We start from the raw sequence: 19,385 nt of genomic DNA, 5'->3' as shown, positions 1-19,385 counted from the left end.
GAACGAGTTCAGGGACTTTTGGTTAAAAATAAAAACCAATAACTCAGAGGACGATCTAATCCTCCTCTGATGAGATTAAAACCAGCTGCAGTCAAACAGAAACCTTGTTAATCTGATGGAGCGACGGTGTTAAACCCTCTGATCGAGTCTTTAAACACCAAATCAGCTGCTTTCAGGGCACATTTTAGTCTCTTTTCTGCTTCCTGTTGTGATAACTGTGTGTGTGTTGATGCATGTGTCCTAAATGTAGTCCAGATTGTGTATTTGAGTGTAATCAGTGAATTTGCAGCTCAGCTCCTACAATAAGTCTAAAATACACTGTGGAAACTAAATAGTTACATTCAGACTGTTCAGGTCCAAAAATGCTCCATTGAAACCCATTCAAACTGACATTTTTGATCCCACAGCCATCAGAGCAGAAAAACAGGACTTGTATTATTTCTGGGTGTCATTCTGGGCTTTTGACTCTGAATTTGTCATTTTGACTATTTTCCACCTGATGAGGTCAATTTGACCATATTTGGCATCTGGAGGAAATACATGCTATTTCCACTAGGTGACCTGTCACAGTCAATGTAGCTGCTGATCACTGACATATCCCAGACTGTCAGCAGCTACACTCACACACTGACATATCCCAGACTGTCAGCAGCTACAATCATATACTAAGCGTGAAGTTTATTGAAATGAAATGGCTTTTAAAAAGTTAAAATTCTGAAAATTAACAAATATTCAATATTTATGATCATGACTGATGTTGGTTAAAAAATTAATTCAATGAAAGTAGAAAATCACATGAATGTATAATATTCTAAGTGATAAAAGTGTGTAATATTAAAATGGGCCTTTAGGGTTAAAGATTAAAGCTTTTGATTAATTTATTGGCAGAAAGACGTGAAATGTGCAGCAGAACATGAGTGACGAAGGATTTGAGTGCGACAGTCTGTTTGCTTTTGGTGTGAACGATAATCATTTGGAATCCGGTAGAATGAAACTGAACAGGTTTCGGTATCAATATTCGGTTTCACTTCGTTCCAGACAGACATTTTCCAAAAACGGCTGTTTGGTTTGTACTGAAAATGAAAAACATGTAAAAACCTGATCTTTGGTTGTCTGAGTCCGGACTCTTGAATCTCCACCGAGTTCGGGTTGACTTGATTCGTCTGGCGCTGTGACATGAAAAAAATGTTTTCCTATGTTCAAATAAAACTAGAATTACAGCGTCATGTTTTTATGCCTCCTTAAACCAGAAAATCTGAGGGGCTGCACAGCAGGAGGGACATGTCAGAGGACGTCCAAAGGCCAGCAAAACAAAAACAAACCCCTAAATGTTCATTATTTAATAACTCTGAAAAATAGAAGCTAAAATCAAAATTACTTTAACCCTTTGAAATGTGCGCACATTTGTTTTATCTCCTCCTTTCTTTTAAAATTAACGGAAACATTTTCAAAGAAAAAAAAACAAACACTTTTTTCTTTAAAAATTGCGAAGAAAAAAATGCCAGTCTTAAAGAAAAACATATTTTCCAACAGTTCTGCTTTAAAAATAATAATAAAAACATTTAAAGGGGAAAAAAAAAACACCTAAAATTTCCCCTAAAAGTCGCCAAAAATTTGGAAGATCAAAAAATTACTGAATTATATTTAAAAAATCACCAAGAATTTTTTTTCTTTAAAAAGATAATAAAAAATTATAATATAAATAAAAATAATAAAAAGATAATAATAATAATAATAATATGTATTTTATTCATATTTGCTTTTCAGGAAACTCAAAGACACTGCAGGGGTCAAAAAGATCAGAAGATAAATACGTGATAAAATGCACACAACTTTAAAATTCATATGAGATTAATTTATGACAATAAACACAAGGACTGGAAACTGGGAGTCAAAGAATATATATATATATATATATATATATATATATATATATATATACACACACACACACATATATATATATGGATGTGTGTGTATATATATATATATATGTGTGTGTGTATATATATATATATATATATATATATATATATATATATATGTATATATATGTATATATATATAATTAGCAGTAGTAGTAGTATTTACAGTCCATGGTTTTCAGTGAAACTTAAAATTCATTAAGTCACATTTATTCTGAAGGAGTCTTCAGTGTTCCGGTATTGGTCCGTCCCGGTCTTCCTCGGTCCCGGAGCCGGAGGAGTCCGGTTCGGTCCCCGGGTCTGCAGCCCAGTGCGTGGGCAGGTTCCATGGATCCCCCGCGGTCACAGCGGCCAGCTCGGCGGTGCTCAGGCCGGGGTGGGTGAGGTCCTGTCCGGCCCCAGGGCGCTCGGCCGGGCCGCTGGGGGGGACCGGGGGACCCGGAGCGGTGAGACCTGCAGAGTCCTCCCTTAAACCGGTGCTGTGAGTATTAATATTAATATTACCATCAGATTTATTGATATTTAAATGATTAATGACGTCATTATTAAACTTCACAGAGTCAGTTTTAACAAGAACACAAGTTTGGTTCTTCATGGTCTGATGAGCGGGTCCAGCTGCGGTCCCGGAGGTCCCGGTCCCGGTGAGTCCGGGTCTCCAGATGAGGCTGTAGTAGACGGACAGAAGGACGGCGGACAAAGACACGGACAGGACGTATCCCAGCACGGTGAGCAGTCTCACCCACCTCCGGCTGGCTCTGGCCGCCTGCCGCGCCTTCCTGTCCCCGGTGTAGGTGGCCGGTCTGCCGCGCTCCGCCGGCCCGGGTCCCGGCGTCCAGCTCCGCGGGTCCCGCATGGCTCTGAGGCCGGGTCGGGAGGAGCAGGAGGCGGGTTGAGATCCGTCAGTGTCCCGGTGTCCTCAACAACATCTGGACCCGCAGCTGGATCCGCATCAGGTTTATAGAGTCCAGACCGGAAGCTCTACAGGTGAGTCTTCAGAGTAAAAGCCTTTATAAAATGCAGTTGACATAACTGAAACTCAGAACTATTTTAAATAACACATAAAAAGATTTTTAAAAAACCCTCAAAATTATGAGAAATAGAAAGAAAAAAATTACTCAAACTTTAAATTAAAAGTCAAACAGCCCAAAAAACTCGACATTAACAATAAAAAATAGAAACAATCCAAACTCAAAATTTAAAAAAAGGAAAAGATTTTAAATTTAAAAGATTTAAAATAACATTTTTTTTTTTAAAAAAAATCCTCCAAAATAGAAAGAAAAATTAACAAAAAACACCCAATAAAACTAACTAAAAAACAAAAAACATAGAATGCAGTATTTTATCTTATGCATTCAGTGGTGGAGGAAGTACTCAGGTACTTCACTGCAGTAAAAGTACTAATACCAGCCAATGAAATACAAGGAAAAGTCATCCACTGGAAACGGTACTTAAGTAAAAGTAAATGTGTGTAATCAGGAAAATGGACGTGAAAGTATGCATGCAAACAACAACAACAACAACAACAGGGAAAAAACACACAAAGATCTCAGTTATTTAGAATAGAAGTAAAAAAAAACACCCAGAAACTCATGTATGACACAAATGCAGTTTTGTTATAATAATTTGTTTTATGAAATTTAATTTAAAGATTTTTTTGTGAAACTGGCAGCAGCTAAAGTGATGTCTCAGTTTGTTTAAGTGGAGATGCTGTCAGTCTGTTTGATCTGAAATTATTGATCGTTTGATCTGTTACACAAAAACACAACAAATCAAAATTCAGTTCAATGAGCAGATGAAGAAAAACAAACAACCAGAAGAGCTCACAGGTGATTTTATTTCTCCTCAACAGTTTGCAATAATCTCATCTTCCTCTCTGTCAGATTAATATTGGTCATATATTTTATATATTCTGATATTGATCCAAATTTCAGACTAAAAACCTTCAGCAGATCAAAAGTAAAATTATATTTCAAATTAAAAGCATTTTCTGAATTTCTTTTTTCTTTTTTTTTTCTTTTTTTTTTTTAGTAAACTGAGGTTAAATTAAAAATATTGATCTGATCACAGGAGTTTAACATTTGATCTGAAAATTATCAGTTTGAAATTTTACAGAACTGCAGAACTTTCTTTATATTTTTAATTAAATGCTCAATGTCTCCAAATTCAAATGATTAAGGGACTGTTCATTATTTGGGGGGGGGGGGGGGTTTTTTTTTTAATTTTGGCTCAGGGAGAAATAAACTACTTTAAATGGTTGTATTTTGTATTTATTTTTCTGGTTTTGGATAGTTCGTTCTCTTTAAAAATTTTACGTAATTTCTTTTCTATAAATCTTTTTTTAAAGTAATTTGACATTTTGCTGATTTTAAATTAAAAAAATATTGCTGATTTTGAAAGAAAACGTTTTGGTGACTTAGAGAAAACATTTGGCAATTTAGTTTTCTTGAAAAAATTTTGGTGAACATTAAGCAATTTTTTACTTTATATTTCTTTTGTAATTGTTAAAGCAAACATTTTGGTGAAATGTTTTTGGTTTTTTTTATAAATTCTTGCTAGGTTCTTGACATAACATTTTCGCTTTTTTCCCCCCAAAACATTTGGCAATTAAAAAACGTTTGGGTTTTTTTGCTTTTTTTGGTCTAAAAAATGTTGGTAAATCTGAAAGAAAACATGTCACTCAGTGAGGCTCAAGAAAAATATTTGTAGCTTCAGGGAGGGTCAAAGCAAATTAAAAAAATAAATAAACAAAGTCAACCCCCTCTGATAAATAAAGAACAGTCCTTAATGATACATAATTGGCAATAAAACTATTTCTACTGATGCTGATAGAAAAACTATTTATGTTGGCTTCTGGTTCCACTTTGATAACAAACATCCCTCCAGTCACCTGATCCAGGAGCACCTGTTGGTCCGAACAGGGACAATATGGTATATTAGATATTTACACTTAACTCACAGTTGATAGACAAAACAGCAATTTGAATTCATGATTTGCCATTTTCAAAATATTTGGTTCCTTTCACCTGAGCTGCTAGGACCTCCTCACTCGTCCAGGCCCTTCTTGGAGGATCCATCCCTGGTCTTGGCCCTCAGCTTGTTGACCTGCGACTCGGCGATGTCGGCTCTCTCCTCGGCCTCTTCCAGCTCGTGCTGCAGCTTGCGGAGTTTGGCCATGTTGGTGTTTGCCGCCTCCTCAGCCTCCTCGGCTGCGTGTTTGTAGGACTTGACCTTCAGCTGCAGCTTGTCCACCAGGTCCTGCAGACGTGCCATGTTTTTGCGGTCCTCCTCTGTCTGGTAGGTGAGCTCCTTGATGCGGCGCTCATATTTGCGGACCCCCTTGATGGACTCTGCTCCCCTCCTCTGCTCCGCCTCCAGCTCGTTCTCCAGCTCTTTGATGCGAGCCTCCAGTTTCTGGAGCTGCTTCTTGCCGCCCTTCATGGCGATCTGCTCAGCCTCGTCCAAGCGGTGCTGCAGGTCTTTGATGGTCTGCTCCATGTTCTTCTTCATGCGCTCCAGGTGGGCGCTGGTGTCCTGCTCCTTCTTCAGCTCCTCAGCCATCATGGCTGCGTCTGTGATGGCCTTCTTTGCCTTCTCCTCAGCATTGCGGTTCTCCTGTATGGCCTCCTCCATCTCGCTCTGCAGGTGCATGAGGTCTGCCTCGTGCTTCTTTTTCTGGTTGATCAAGCTTGTGTTCTGCGAGTGCAGGAGCTGCATGCGCTCTGTGGCGTCGGTCAGCTCCTGTTCGGCCAGTTTCCGGCTCCTTTCTGTCTGCTCCAGGGCGGCCCTCACTTCCTCCAGCTCAGCCTGGATCAGGTTGTTTCGGCGTTCAAGGAGACCGATGTTCTCTCTCAGGTCATCATTGCTGTGCTGTGCGTCGTCCAGCTGCAGCTGAGAGTCCTTCAGGAAGGCCTGGAGGCTCTTGAGCTGTTTCTGGGCGTCAGCAGCCTGCCTGTTGGCTTGGCTGAGCTGGATCTCCATTTCGTTGAGGTCACCTTCCATCTTCTTCTTGACTCTCAGGGCCTCATTGCGGCTCCTGGTTTCAGCTTCTAGAGAGGACTGAAGAGACTCAAGCATGCGTTGGTAGTTCCTCTTTGCCTGCTCCATTTCCTCGTCTTTCTCCGCCAGCTTGCGCTCCATGTCGGCCTTCACTTGGTTGAAATCCAGCTGAGCTCGGAGGATCTTGCTCTCTTCGTGCTCCAGAGAGCCTTCTGCCTCCTCCAGTGCCGACTGCAGCTCAGCCTTTTCTTGCTCTAGCTGCTTCCGGATCTTCTCCAGCTCGTGAGCGCTCCTGCCACCCTCCCCCAGCTGGTCAGTGAGGTCGGAGATCTCCTCTTGGAGGTTCTTGTTTTCTCTCTTCATTGTCTCAAGTTGGTCCAGAGACTCCTCGTAGGCATTCCTCAGTTTGAAGAGTTCGGTGCTCAGAGACCGAGCCTCTTTCTGAGAAGCCTCAAGCTCACACTGCGACTCCTCAAACTTCTGCTTCCACTCCGCCATGACTTTGTCAAAGGCTCTTTGCTTTTTGTCCAGGGCTGCGGATGCTGCGTTGGATCTCTCAAGGTCCAGCATCAGGTCTTCAATCTCATTTTGAAGGCGGTGTTTGGTCTTCTCAAGGGATGAACACTTTGCATTCACAGCCTCGATGGCCTCCTCGGCCTCCTGCAGCCTCTGAACCAGTTTCTTCTTCGCCTCTTCCAGTTCCTCCGTTCTCTGGATCCCATCCGTTTCATATTTGGTCCTCCACGCTGAGACCTCTGTGTTGGATTTGGACAGAGCTCTCTGCAGCTCAGCCTTGGCCTCCTGCTCCTCCTCAAACTGCTCTCGGAGCAGATCGCAGTCGTGACGAGCAGATTGCACAGCGTGAGCGAGGGCATTCTTTGCCTTGACCTCCTCCTCCAGCTGTCTGCGTAGATCTTCGACCTGCTGGTTGTAGGAGTTCTTCCCTCTGGTCAGCTGTGAGATCAGACTCTCCTTCTCCTCCAGCTGACGTCCAAACTCGCCGTTCTCTGTAAGCAGCTTGGCCTTCTGGGTAGTCAGGTCATTGATGGTGCGCTGAGATTCCTCATATTTGCTCTTGTACTCATTCATGTTGTCTTCCATCGTGCGGCACATCTTCTCAATGTTTGATTTAGCCTTCACCACGCTCTCCATGTTGGAGCACAAGTCGTCCAGTTCCAGCTTCAGCTCACTCTTTTCCTTCTCCAGCTTCTGCTTCACGCGCTGCAGATTATCAATCTGCTCACCCAGTTCTGCGACGCTGTCGGCGTGTTTCTTCCTCAGGGAGGCGGCTGTTGACTCGTGTTGGAGGGTGGATTCCTCCAACTCCCGACGCAGCTTCTGAAATTCAGCATCTCTTTTTTTGTTCAGCTCCACCTGCGCCGACGTTGCTCCGCCTGCCTCCTCCAGCCGCTCACTGATGTCCTCCAGCTCGCGGGAAAGATCGGAGCGCTGCTTCTCAACTTTGGCCCGGGCTGCACGCTCTGCGTCCAGCTCCTCCTCCAGCTCTTCGATTCTCGCCTGGTTTTCTTTCAGCTTCTTCTGGAGCTGAACTGAAGCAACCTGCTCATCTTCCAGTCTTGAATTTATTTGGACGATCTCAAAATCTTTCTTTTTCAGTCTTTCCTCTAGCTGCTGCTTGTCGTTTTCTAGGTCCATCAAACTCTCCTGTGTCAGTTTCAGGTCTCCTTCAAACTTCCTCTTTGCACGCTCAAGATCCATCCTGACTTTCTTCTCTTGCTCCAGCGAGCCCTCTAGATCGTCCACCTGTTGCTCCAGCTTAACTTTGGCTTTGGTCAGGCTGTTGGCTTTGTCCTCTTCACTCTGAAGGTCATCCAGTGTCTGCTGGTGAGCCTCCTGCAGCGCCCTCTTCTCTTTGGTCAGTTTCATGATGTTTTCATCCTGGGATGCCATCTCCTCTGTCAGGTTTTTCACCTTATTCTCTGTGGCGTGTTTCTCTTTCTCCACCTTGGCCAGCGTCAGTTCCAGGTCATCGATATCTTTCTTCAGCTCGGAGCATTCGTCTTCAAGCTTACGTTTCTTAGCTGTGAGATCTGCGTTCAGCTCCTCTTCATCTTCCAGTCGCTCTGTCATCTCTTTCAGCTTGGCCTCCAGTTGAATCTTGCTCTTGATGAGCTGTTCGCAGCGTTCTTCGGCATCTGTCAGTGTGTCCTGTTCAGACTGAATCTGCAGAGTCAGATCGTTCTTCTCTTGGAGAAGAGTCACTATTTTCTCCTCTAGCTCCTTGCGTCTTGTTTCTGATTTCTCCAGGGCTTCTTTCAGCTTGTTGAATTCGTCCTTCATGTTTGCCATCTCCTTCTCAGATTCGGCGCTCTTCAGCAGAGGTTTGATCTTGAAGAAGAGCTTCATCCATGGCCAGTTTTTCACGCCCAGAAAGGAGCGCAGGTTCCATTGGATGACCATCAGGGCATCTCTACGTTCCACCAGCTTGGCAAACTCTGCCCTCATGAGGATCGCCCGGGCGTTGGCCTGGATCCTGGTGATGATTCGAGAGAGTTGCTCATCCCTCATCTCCTCCAGCGTCCCCAGCAGACCAGCTTTAAAGAAGACTTTGGTGTGGCCAAACTTGTACTGAGTGTGGTCGATGTCCAGCGATCCCAGCAGCTTTTCAGCACTCTTCTTGCAGTCAATGAACTGGCCTTCAGGGATGGCGGAGGCATTCAGAATCCTGTACCGTTGTTTGAAGTCACCGTAGAGGACCCTGTTTGGGAAACCTTTCCTGCAGATTCGAATGCCCTCCAGGACGCCGTTACAGCGCAGCTGGTGCATCACGAGGCAGTTGTCCATCACCCCTGGAGTCTTCCTCTCATTAGGAATCAGACAGCGGACAAAGTGGGGATGTGTGGTCTTCAGGTTGGTCATGAGCTTGTTCAGGTTTTCCCTGTGAAGAGCCGACACAGTCTGAAACGAGGAACCTTTCTTCTTGGCTCCTTTGCCGCCTGCTTTTTCTCCGCCATCGGCTCCTGAATAGCTCGAAAACAGCAGACTGAGAAGCTTCAGAGAAGATTTCTGGTACAGACCAACCACAGTTTCGTTCAGGGGGTCTTTGTTTTTGACCAGCCAGTTGCCAATGTTGTAGTCCACCGTGCCGGCGTAGTGAACCAGGGCGAAATGAGCCTCTGCTTTCCCCTTTGCAGCCCTCGGCTTCTCAAACATTTTGTTCTTGCCCAGATGATTATCATAAAGCTTGGACTTGAAGGTCTGGTCACTGGCTTTGGGAAACATGCACTCCTCCTCCAGAATCGACAGGATTCCCAGCGGCTTCTCGATGAGGTCAATGCAAGCTTGTAAGTCCATCCCAAAGTCAATGAACTCCCAGTCAATGCCTTCTTTCTTGTATTCTTCTTGCTCCAGAACGAACATGTGATGGTTGAAAAACTGTTGCAGCTTCTCGTTGGTGTAGTTGATGCACAGCTGCTCAAAGGTGTTGAAATCAAAGATCTCAAATCCAGCAATGTCCAGCACTCCTATGAAGTACTGACGATGCTGCTTGGTGTCCAGCGATTGGTTGATTCTCACCACCATCCAGTTGAACATCTTTTCATACACTGACTTGGCCAGAGCACCCAGGGAGTAGTAGACCTGGTCCACACTTTGGCCTTTGGTGACGTATTCGTTTCCGACCTTGACTCTGGGATGGCACAGCCCTTTGATGAGGTCAGCAGAGTTCAGCCCCATCAGGTACGCCGATTTATCAGCGGCCTCAGTCCCATCCGGCTCCGCCTGCTCCTCGCGCTGCTTCTGTTTGAACTTCATGTTGCCGTAATGCATGATGGCGCCAGTCAGTTTATAGACGCCCATCTTCTCGTCCGCGGTGAAGCCGAGCACGTCGAAAGCACTGTCGGTGGCCATCAGCTCCTCCGAGTCGTTGATGGAGGCGACGGTTACCTCTCCTTGGGAGATGTAGGAGTAGTCATACGGGTTGTTGGTGATCAGCAGCATGTCCAGCAGCTCTGGCTTTTGATTGGACAGGATCTGGTAGAAGATGTGGTAGTTCCTCTCAGCCTTGAGCTGAAAGGTGACGCGTGACTTCTCCAGCAGGTACGTCTCGATGTCGGCAGACGACAGTTTGCCACTCGTACCAAAGTGAATCCGGATGAATTTTCCAAAACGAGACGAGTTGTCGTTTCTCAATGTTTTGGCATTACCGAAAGCCTCCAGCGCGGGGTTTGCCTGAATGATCTGGTCCTCCAGTGTCCCCTTGCTGCTGTCTTTTTTGCCACCACCGACTGCAGCGATGCTGGCAAAGTACTGGATAACTCTCTTGGTGTTCACCGTCTTCCCGGCTCCAGATTCTCCAGTGATGAGGACAGACTGGTTCTCCCGGTCGGTCAGCATGTACTGGTAAGCATTATCAGAGATGGAGAAGATATGAGGGGGAGCCTCGGTTCTCTTCTTCCCCCTGTAAGCCGCCACCACCTCTGCATCGTAGACAGGAAGCCACTTGTAGGGGTTGACGGTGACACAGAAGAGACCAGAGTAGGTGTAGATCATCCAAGCAGCATAACGCTCTTTGAGGTTAAACAGCACAGCGGGCTCGTGGAGGAAAGTGAACATCGCCATATCTTCGATTTTATCAAATTTTGGCGGGTTCTGAGGGTGGACGTCCGACTCCTTAACTGTTGCTGTATTTCCATCCTCCTTCTTCACTGTCACCATTCCTCCCTCTTTGCTCTGGATTTGTCCCTTCATATACTCGACCTTCTCGTCCACCACAAAGCATTCGACCTTGATGTCAAAGGGTCTGGTCTGGGCCTCCAGACGCTCTTTGTCTGACTTCCTCAGGTATGGAGCCGCCTTTCCGAACTCGGCCATCAGAGAGTCACCCATGGTGGAGGGTGGAGGTTCAGTCAGAGGAGAGATCAGTCCAAGAAGAGGGAGTCTTGTCTCTGCAGACCCTGCACAGCAGGCTGACGCTTATAAAGATTTACCCAGAACCAAATTAGGAGATAAACCGCCGAAAGGAAAAAAAACAAGACGACACTTAATCTGTCCGAGACATGAAGACACAACGAGGGCAGTTTGGGGACCTTTGGCTGTTACAGTCCATTTTAGGAAAAGGAAATTTTCACATCTTATCTGCCCGCTGATAGAGACTCCCAACACCTCCGCATTTAGACTCTATCAGCTTTGACTGCGTCCTCACAGGACTGATGCTTCTACTGCAGCTCATCTGCCAGTAAAATCCTTCTGCTGCAGCAGATTGAAGCCCATTTTAAAAGCAAAACTTCATTTTTAAACCAACCACTCATGTTTTGGGTAATTTCCTATAAATTAAAACAAGGAATAGATTTTTTTGTAATCTGGAACAAATCTCAAAGTGCTACAAGGTTAAAAACAGTAGAATAAATAGAATAAACACTGAAGTGTTCATTTCTGATTCTGTTTGACCGAAAAAAAAAAAACGTTGATACAAAAGAGATTTATTGATCTTAAAATGCTAATTTGTATTTATTGTTCAGTACACATGATTGTCAGCAGTAGTTTCATTACACAAAGCCTCAATATTTGACTTTACACCCCAAACATCCCTCTTTTAATCTGAGCCACAGAAATATTAGTTTTAATCAGTTATTGTTCCAAAAGAGCTTTTTTCAAAGAAAGAAAGCAAAATAGATTATTCTTCTGTTCTTAAAATAAATGAAAATATTCCATGAAATAAAGCACGCGGCAACGAAGGAATAAAGGAATTGTCTTTTTTGTTGTTTTTTTTCCCATGAGGTTAAATAGAGACAAAATGAACTTTAATCCTCAAGGGGAGACACTACAGGAGTGAAACCTTTTTAAGATATCACTTTGAAATATCTCCAGTTCAGTTCATGGCTTCATGACATTTTTTGCTGACATTATTTCCGTCATTATTTTTTTGTAGTACAAGTTTAATAAAATTTAATTTCTAATTAAATATATGCTGACTTGCAGACTTTTCCAGAGCACAAATCTGAACTAAAATAAACCTAGATGTGTTTTCTGGATGTGTTTTTTTTTCACCAGTCAAAGAAAACCAGTCATGGAAGCAAAATCTATATATTTAACAATACATAAAGAAACAATTTTTACCTTAAGCTGTCTTATTTCTGATCTCAGGATGCTGTTTGTTGTTTATGAGGCTGATTTTATTTTTATTCTGAACATCGTGACCAAATGCACATTTAAATCTCTAACATTAAAATCTCACAGAACTTTATTTTGAAAGAAGCTCATGTGTTTATATTTTAACTCTGTTTCCTGTTGTTATCATCACTTCATAACTCCAACATCCCCTTGTGCTCTGTCCAGGCACTCAACCTGATGAGTGAAAAGATTAATATTAATCTTTTAACCCTTTAGAGCAGGCATGTCAAACCGGTCCACAGGGGGGCCGGTGTGGCTGCAGGTTTTGTTTCCAACCAAGTAGCAGCACACCAGACTTGACTCATTTAATCAACTGATCTCCGTCTTCAGACAGTTGATTGGTCAAACTGTGTGCTCTTGGTTGGTTGGCACAAAAACCTGCAGCCACACCGGCCCCCCTGTGGACCAGTTTGACATGCCTGCTTTAGAGCCCACTTTAATATTACGCACACTTGTTTTGTGCACAAAATATGCTCAACCTTTAAAAAAATCTTGTTTATTAATATTATTTTCTGCTTTCATTGAGTTTTTTTAAAATTTTTTTTACCAACATCAGTCCTAAATATCATAAATATCAAATATTCATTAATTTTTTAGAATTTCAACCCTTTAAATGCCATGTTTTTGTTATGATGCCACTATGTTTTTAGAAGGGGAAAAAAAAAAAAATGAAAAAATTATGTATTTTCAATATACGACATGCTTAGTATATGATTGTAGCTGCTGACAGTCTGGGATATGTCAGTGTGTGAGTGTAGCTGCTGACAGTCTGGGATATGTCAGTGTGTGAGTGTAGCTGCTGACAGTCTGGGATATGTCAGTGATCAGCAGCTACATTGACTGTGACAGGTCACCTGGTGGAAATAGCATGTATTTCCTCCATATGCCAAATATGGTCAAAATGACCTCATCAGGTGGAAAATAGTCAAAATGACAAATTCAGAGTCAAAAGCCCAGAATGACACCCAGAAATAATACAAGTCCTGTTTTTCTGCTCTGATGGCTGTGGGATCAAAAATGTCAGTTTGAATGGGTTTCAATGGAGCATTTTTGGACCTGAACAGTCTGAATGTAACTATTTAGTTTCCACAGTGTATTTTAGACTTATTGTAGGAGCTGAGCTGCAAATTCACTGATTACACTCAAATACACAATCTGGACTAAATGTATGTCATATGCATGAACACAGACAAAATGATCAAAAACTAAAGAATGAAAAGTGCGTAAAATGCACCAAACAGTCCCTAAGGGGTTAATATCAAACTGTTAACAGTGGAGACTCTGAGTTTCGTCTGAGGTTTGTGAGTCTGAGGAGCAGAAATGTGAAATGGGAGTGTGTGGTTTGACTGTTCGGAGTGTGTCCTGATGACTGAAGTGTTTCTGTCTCTTTATCTCTGACCGTCCCGACTCATCAGCTCTCAGCCTGCAAATAGAAACCAGAGACGCTCCAATCACAGCTGTAATCTGCAGCGGCGTTTAACCCTTCGGACCAGCCTGACCGCTCTGCGTTTGCAGCTCTGTGAGTCCAAACACCACATTTCTAATGTGAAAATCATCTTGTTCACAGCTTTTTACATTTGACAACATTTCTGTTCAAAGAAAATGTGAATTTCTGAGACACAAATATGTTCAGTTAGAATGAAACTCAAAGTACAGAGTTTATGATCATGTCAGCTGGGAAATTATTAAAAACTGTAAGACTTTTTTGAAGTTGTTTTATTGTATTTTAAATGACCTGATTTTGATTTTAGATTTGATTTTGATTTAATTTATTTCAAACATTTAAAAACGAAAATGGATAAATTATTATTATATAGAAGGAGACGGAAACAAAATAAACAATGAAAAGCGTGAAGCAAAAGAAATGTTGAAACACACCATGACTTGGGTTATATATTTAAAAAGGAGTGAAAAGAAATGTATTCAATCCCACCTCTCCATAAGTCATTACATTTTAATTAACCAGCTTCCTTATTAATTTAAACCCAATTAATTAAAGATATATGCATACACCTACATACCCAAGATCAAATATATACAATTTTACATAAGTATTTACAGAAACAGAGGGAAATAAAGTAGGAAAAAACAAATATTAAATAAACAAATAAATACAAATGACCCTTGTAAACAGCTGGTGACTGTTTAATCCCTGTAACCTCGAGAAAATGCTGTTTTTATAAATTAATTCAAACTGACCCTTTAAAAAGAGCTCTTCACTGTTATTCTTCTTCATTTGTTAAAAACAAGCAGCTGACAAATCACAGATGACGACGATGATGAAGAGCTGTTGCTCTTCACACACACACACACACACACACACACAGTCAGATTACAGACTGAAACTTGAGTTTGAAAAAGTTTGCAGGATCAAACAGAAAAGCATCTGAATCAAAAGAAGAAATAAATAAATATGAAGTTTTCATCAATAAAATCAGCTGTTAACAAGTGCGTGCGTGTGCATGCATGTGTGTGTGTGTGTGTGTGTGTGTGTGTTTGCTGTCTGTTGACTCTGCTGAGGTGTTTGTTTGTGGCAGGAGGTGTCTGGTTTTTTTTTGGCCTCCATGATGCACCGGGCCCCAACTCACATAACCCCTCTGACATTCAGACACTTTAAAAAGAGAACAAATGATCCTTTTATGATAAAAAAAAATAAGTGATGATCTGAAAGAAGTCAGTTTTATACAGGATAATGTATGAATTCATAAAAAATAACTAAAAATAACAAAAATGATGAATCTGAATATTTAGACATTAAATCAGCTGCTAAAACATTGTAATGACTTTTAAATGTTTGATGTTGTTACACTTTTTTTCCCTAATGAGTGAAATGTAAAAGAGAAACAACAGATTTGAAAATATCATCTGTTTTATTAACATCTGTATTTTATCAAACATAAGCTGAAATAAAAACTTTAAAACAAACGTGCAAAGTCACAGTCTGTGTGAAAATGTGCAAGATTTCAAAATAAATCCACTTCTTTACAGGATCAAAGAGCTTTTCTATCAAGAAAATGTAATTAATCAGTAATTATGATTTATAAATCTGTTTAACAACAAAAGAACATTCAAACAGGATCCACATGTTTCAACAGCAGTAAAAATGTAAAACTCCAGTAAATTCTCTTTCAGTTATTTTAACCCTTTGAAAACGTAAAAAAAAGGTTTGATTTCTTTCAAAAACCTGGCAAAAAAAATCCATCAGATAACAGATCTCCACAAATTACAAGAAATTAGGGAAAAATAACAAGAAAATGACCCGAAAATTAGTTTTAAAAGAAGGAAAAATTATTACATAAGTTCAAAATAATTTAAAAGATAGGGGAGAAATGTCAAGAAAAACTATATTTATACTATTATTATAATTATAATGATTATTACCTTTTTAATCCATATTTTTATAATGTCTTTTGTTTTGTTTTGTTACCTTTTGGCTAAATATCAGGTCTATTTTCATTCATTTATTTTAGTTTGTGTTTTATCTTCTTAAATCTTCTTTGTCTTCTAACTTGTAACTTCTAACTTGTAACGTCTCTCCATGTTTTTGAAAGAAATCCAGCCATTTTGCTCTTGTATCGAAGGGTTAAATCAAATGTGTGACTGAAATGTTTTTATTTTAATAAGTGTAATAAAATATATTGTTGTGGTTTTTCTGCACAGAAACATGAAGGTGCTCTGATGCTCGTGGATGCGCCACAATGCTTCACACCGTCCTGCTTCCTGTCTGCGCTCCTGACGCAGCTCGACCTCCTCCTTGGCTCCGCCTCTCGGAGTGTCGCAGGACAAATGAGGAGAGACTATTTGTAGAGGTCGAGAAATATAAGTTTTACGACACACAATCCAGTCATGACAAAGGCGACTGCTGCACGACAGCGGCAGTCTGTGTCCACTTGTGATGACATCACCCAGGTTAACACCAGGTGTGAACGGTCTCTCAGGTGAGTCTCAGGTGACTGTCAGCAGAGCGACATGCGTTTGCGGTGCTGCTCCACCAGCGGCACCAGGCAGCGCGGGGAGTCGGCCTGCAGCATGAACGGGTGCTTCAGCAGGTCGGCGGCGCTGGACCGCTGCTGCGTGTCACGAGTCAGCATGCAGCCCAGGAAGTCCTTCAATACTGGAGACACCTGAGACACAGACAGGGACATGTTATTATTATTATTATTATGCTGCATATGAAGCCATGTGTGTGAGTTAATGACCCAAAAGTTACAAAAACAATTTGTAAAAAGTTTTAGAAAAAATCCTGAAAATCAGAAAACAAAACAAAAATTAGTAAAACAAACAAAACAAAAAACAACAACATCATGGGAAAGACCTGAAGAGTGTGGTCCCCACAATGCACTTTCTGCACTCAGGTCCTCACTTTGTGATATATGTGTCTGTGTGAGTAACTTAGGAGTCAATGACCCAAAAATTAGCAAATCAATACGTAAAAAGTACAAGAAATATTCTGGGAAATAACAAAACAAAAAGAAAAACAAGAACAAACAAAAAATAAACAACAACATGGGAATAACCTGAAGAAGCTGGTCCCCACAATGCATGTTCCGCTTGGTTTGTGTGTGTATAGGTGTGTGTGTGTGTGTGTGTGTGTGTGTGTGTGTGTAGGTGTGCGTGTGAGTGTGCGTGCGTGCGTGTGTGTGTCTGACCCTGTGGATGTTCTTCACGCTCGGCGCGTCCTCGTCCCTCAGCTTCTTCATGGCGGTGATGGGCGTGTCGCTGAAGTACGGCGGCTCTCCGTCCACCATCTCGACCACCATGATGCCCAGAGACCAGACGTCCACCTGCAGGAGACAGGAAGCTGTCAGAGCTCACCTGGACACTCACACACAGGTAGCGCGTGTTTAGGCGCGTGTTGCTGTAGGTACCTCGGTCCCGTAGGGTTTTTTGGAGATCACCTCTGGAGCCATCCAGTACGGCGTCCCGACCAGAGACTTCCTCTTGGGGACTTGCGGACTGATCTGAGCGCAGAAACCGAAGTCCGACAGTTTGATCTGCGGAAAAACAAGAAGAAAAAGAAGATTTTTTATGTCTGCAGGTAACTAAACCAGTTATTTTAACCCTTTGAAACCTGGAATGGCGCCAGTTTTTCTGTAGTTTAAAAAGACAGAGAGAGAAATTATTATAAGTTAATAATTTTTTAAGGATAAGGGAGAAATGTCCTTAAAACTATGTTTGTTAATATTATTATAATTATTAATTATGAACCATTTTATCCTTTTTAATTCGTTTTTTGCTTTGTTTTGTTTCCGTTTGTCCTTTTTCTCTTTTCTGTTGTGGTAAATTTCAGCTCACTTTCTTTTGTAACTTTGAAAATTTTTAACTTCTACCAATGAAACCAGCATGTTGGCTGATACTGAAATATTTTATATTAACCCTTTGAAACCTGAATCGACATCATTTTTCGGGGGGAAAAAGTAAATGAGCAACTTGTTAAAAATGTTCTGCAAAAGCAAGAAATCAGTAGATTTATAAAAATATTTATAAAAAGAAAAAGGCTATGTTAAATATTTAAAATAATGTTATCAAAACATTTCACAATTAAATCTTGTTTGCATTGTTTTTTAAGGACACTTTCTCTTAGATATTTATTTACTAATTTTCTGGTGTATTTTTTTGTACTTTTTACATTTCTTTCTAATTTTGGGGTAATTTCTTTATAAGTTGCTTACTGCCGTCTTTCCATGTTTTCTCTGAAAAACATCAGGTTTGAAAGGGTTAAAGCCAAATCCTGCTGATACTGATGATGTGCTGATATTCATTTTGTGTGTGTGTGTGTGTGTGTGTTACCCTCCCGTCCAGTGTGAGCAGGATTGAGTCGCTCTTGATGTCTCTGTGAATGACTCCCTGAGAGTGAAGGTACGACAGCGCCTGCAGGACGCCCTCACACACCGTCGCCGTCTGCTCCTCGTTCAACCTCGAACACACACACACACACACACACACACACACACACACACACACACACAAGAACGAGCGTTTACTCAGCTATCAGAGATTTATCAGAGATCTGGATGCTTAACTGCTGACAAATACTCTCAAATACACACAGATACTCACAAATACTCACAGATACACACAGATACTGTAAACAGCTGTGTGTGTGACTTCCTGCTCACCTGGTTTCACTGACGATGTGTGTGAGAGCGCCGCCCTGCAGGTACTCCATGATGACCCAGAGCTCCTCCTCCACCAGAGCGCTGCGGTGCATCTCCACCACGTTCTGGTGCCGGTAGTCCCTCATGATCACCACCTGAGAGGACGACGCGGGACAGGTGAGTGTCTCCCTGCACGTTATTTTAATGGGATTTATTGTCCATTCATCTTATTTTACTTTATTTTGCAGTTTGTTTCATTTTATTATATTTTACATTATTTTACTTCACCTTAATTTATTATTTTCTACATTATTTTATTCAACTTTAATTTACTTTGTTTTATTTAACTTTAATATTTTATCAAATTTATATTTATTATTTTCTACATTATTTTATTTTACTTTTTGGCTTTTTTTGTTATTTTATATTGATTTATTTTCTTGGCTTTATTTCACTTAATTTTATTTAACTTAACATTTTATTTTACTCAAATTTATTATTTCTACATTATTTTATTCCACTTTATTTTACTTTGTTTTATTTAACTTTACATTTTTTAATTTAATTTCTATTCATTATTTCTACATTATTTTATTTTATTTCATCTGAGTTTATTTCATATTATTTTAATATATTTTATTTTACCGTGATTTATTATTTTCTACATTATTTTATTTCCCTTTATTTACTTTGTTTTTAACTTTACTTTTTAATTCATATTTATTATTTATTATTATTTATTTTTATTTATTTTATTTCACTAACATTATTATATGTTATTTTAATTAAAGTATTTTTTGTATATTTAATTTTTATTTACTTTATTTAACTTTATTGCATTACTTTACTTTTTATTTTATCTAAATGTAGTACTTTCTACATAAGTTTAAATGAATATATATATAACATTATTTTATTTTACCTTAATTTGTTATTTTCTACATTTTTTATTTTATTTTCTCTCCAGTGTGACCGCACCTCGTTGAACAGCAGCTCATGGGCGTTGTTGCTTCCTCAGGTCCATCATCTTGACGGCCACCTGGCGCCCGCTGTGTCTTTCCCGGGCGATGCAGACCACACCCGTCGACCCCTCCCCGATCTTCACGAAGTTCTCCAGGGTCGTCCTCGGGTCGCCGGGGTCCACCACCATCTGCAGCGCCGACTTGAACTGCTCGTGAGTCACCTTCCCGCCATCAGGCGCCGCCTGGTTTGAGGAGGGGAGGCGGGTGGGCAG

The 19,385-nt window shown here is 41.0% G+C and overlaps 3 protein-coding genes across 3 annotated transcripts in view; 1 reads left to right on the top strand and 2 right to left on the bottom strand.

Moving 5' to 3' along the window:
• Positions 1–16,570, top strand: part of LOC148186780 (uncharacterized) — an 18,534-nt gene extending 1,964 nt beyond the window's left edge. The window contains exons 3-6 of the mRNA XM_088089744.1: positions 2,146–2,406; positions 2,484–2,909; positions 13,469–13,572; positions 15,714–16,570. Coding sequence (XP_087945870.1) covers positions 2,146–2,406; positions 2,484–2,886 — 664 coding nt within the window. The 3' untranslated portion in view covers positions 2,887–2,909; positions 13,469–13,572; positions 15,714–16,570. The remainder of the gene's footprint in view (positions 1–2,145; positions 2,407–2,483; positions 2,910–13,468; positions 13,573–15,713) is intronic.
• Positions 4,149–11,172, bottom strand: LOC121955253 (myosin-6). The gene is made up of 2 exons (XM_042503113.2): positions 4,949–11,172; positions 4,149–4,827 (listed from the first exon to the last, which is right to left on the bottom strand). Exon 1 carries the CDS (start codon positions 10,767–10,769, stop codon positions 4,968–4,970), a length of 5,802 nt encoding a protein of 1,933 aa, XP_042359047.1. The 5' UTR covers positions 10,770–11,172; the 3' UTR covers positions 4,149–4,827; positions 4,949–4,967.
• On the bottom strand, positions 14,905–19,385 carry LOC121940878 (serine/threonine-protein kinase PAK 6-like). Its single transcript, XM_088089851.1, has 6 exons — positions 19,130–19,385; positions 18,173–18,306; positions 17,844–17,970; positions 16,922–17,047; positions 16,703–16,837; positions 14,905–16,177 (listed from the first exon to the last, which is right to left on the bottom strand). Exons 2-6 carry the CDS (start codon positions 18,295–18,297, stop codon positions 16,010–16,012), a joined length of 681 nt encoding a protein of 226 aa, XP_087945977.1. The 5' UTR covers positions 18,298–18,306; positions 19,130–19,385; the 3' UTR covers positions 14,905–16,009.

The sequence above is a fragment of the Plectropomus leopardus genome, chromosome 16, assembly GCF_026936395.1.
Source record: "Plectropomus leopardus strain MGB_pleo_1.0 chromosome 16, ASM2693639v1, whole genome shotgun sequence".
Lineage (NCBI taxonomy): Eukaryota > Metazoa > Chordata > Actinopteri > Perciformes > Serranidae > Plectropomus > Plectropomus leopardus.
This window is presented reverse-complemented; position numbering and strand designations above follow the sequence as displayed.

Bases quoted from the DNA above. Each gene is read 5' to 3' on its own strand.
- LOC121955253 (XM_042503113.2), bottom strand. From the start codon at position 10,769: ATGGGTGACTCTCTGATGGCCGAGTTCGGAAAGGCGGCTCCATACCTG.
- LOC121940878 (XM_088089851.1), bottom strand. From the start codon at position 18,297: ATGAGGGACTACCGGCACCAGAACGTGGTGGAGATGCACCGCAGCGCT. The intron at 17,971-18,172 runs GTGAGCAGGAAG...TGTGTGTTCGAG, and splicing joins CACATCGTCAGTGAAACCAG to GTTGAACGAGGAGCAGACGG. The intron at 16,178-16,702 runs GTCAGACACACA...TCTGTGTCTCAG, and splicing joins GCGTGAAGAACATCCACAGG to GTGTCTCCAGTATTGAAGGA.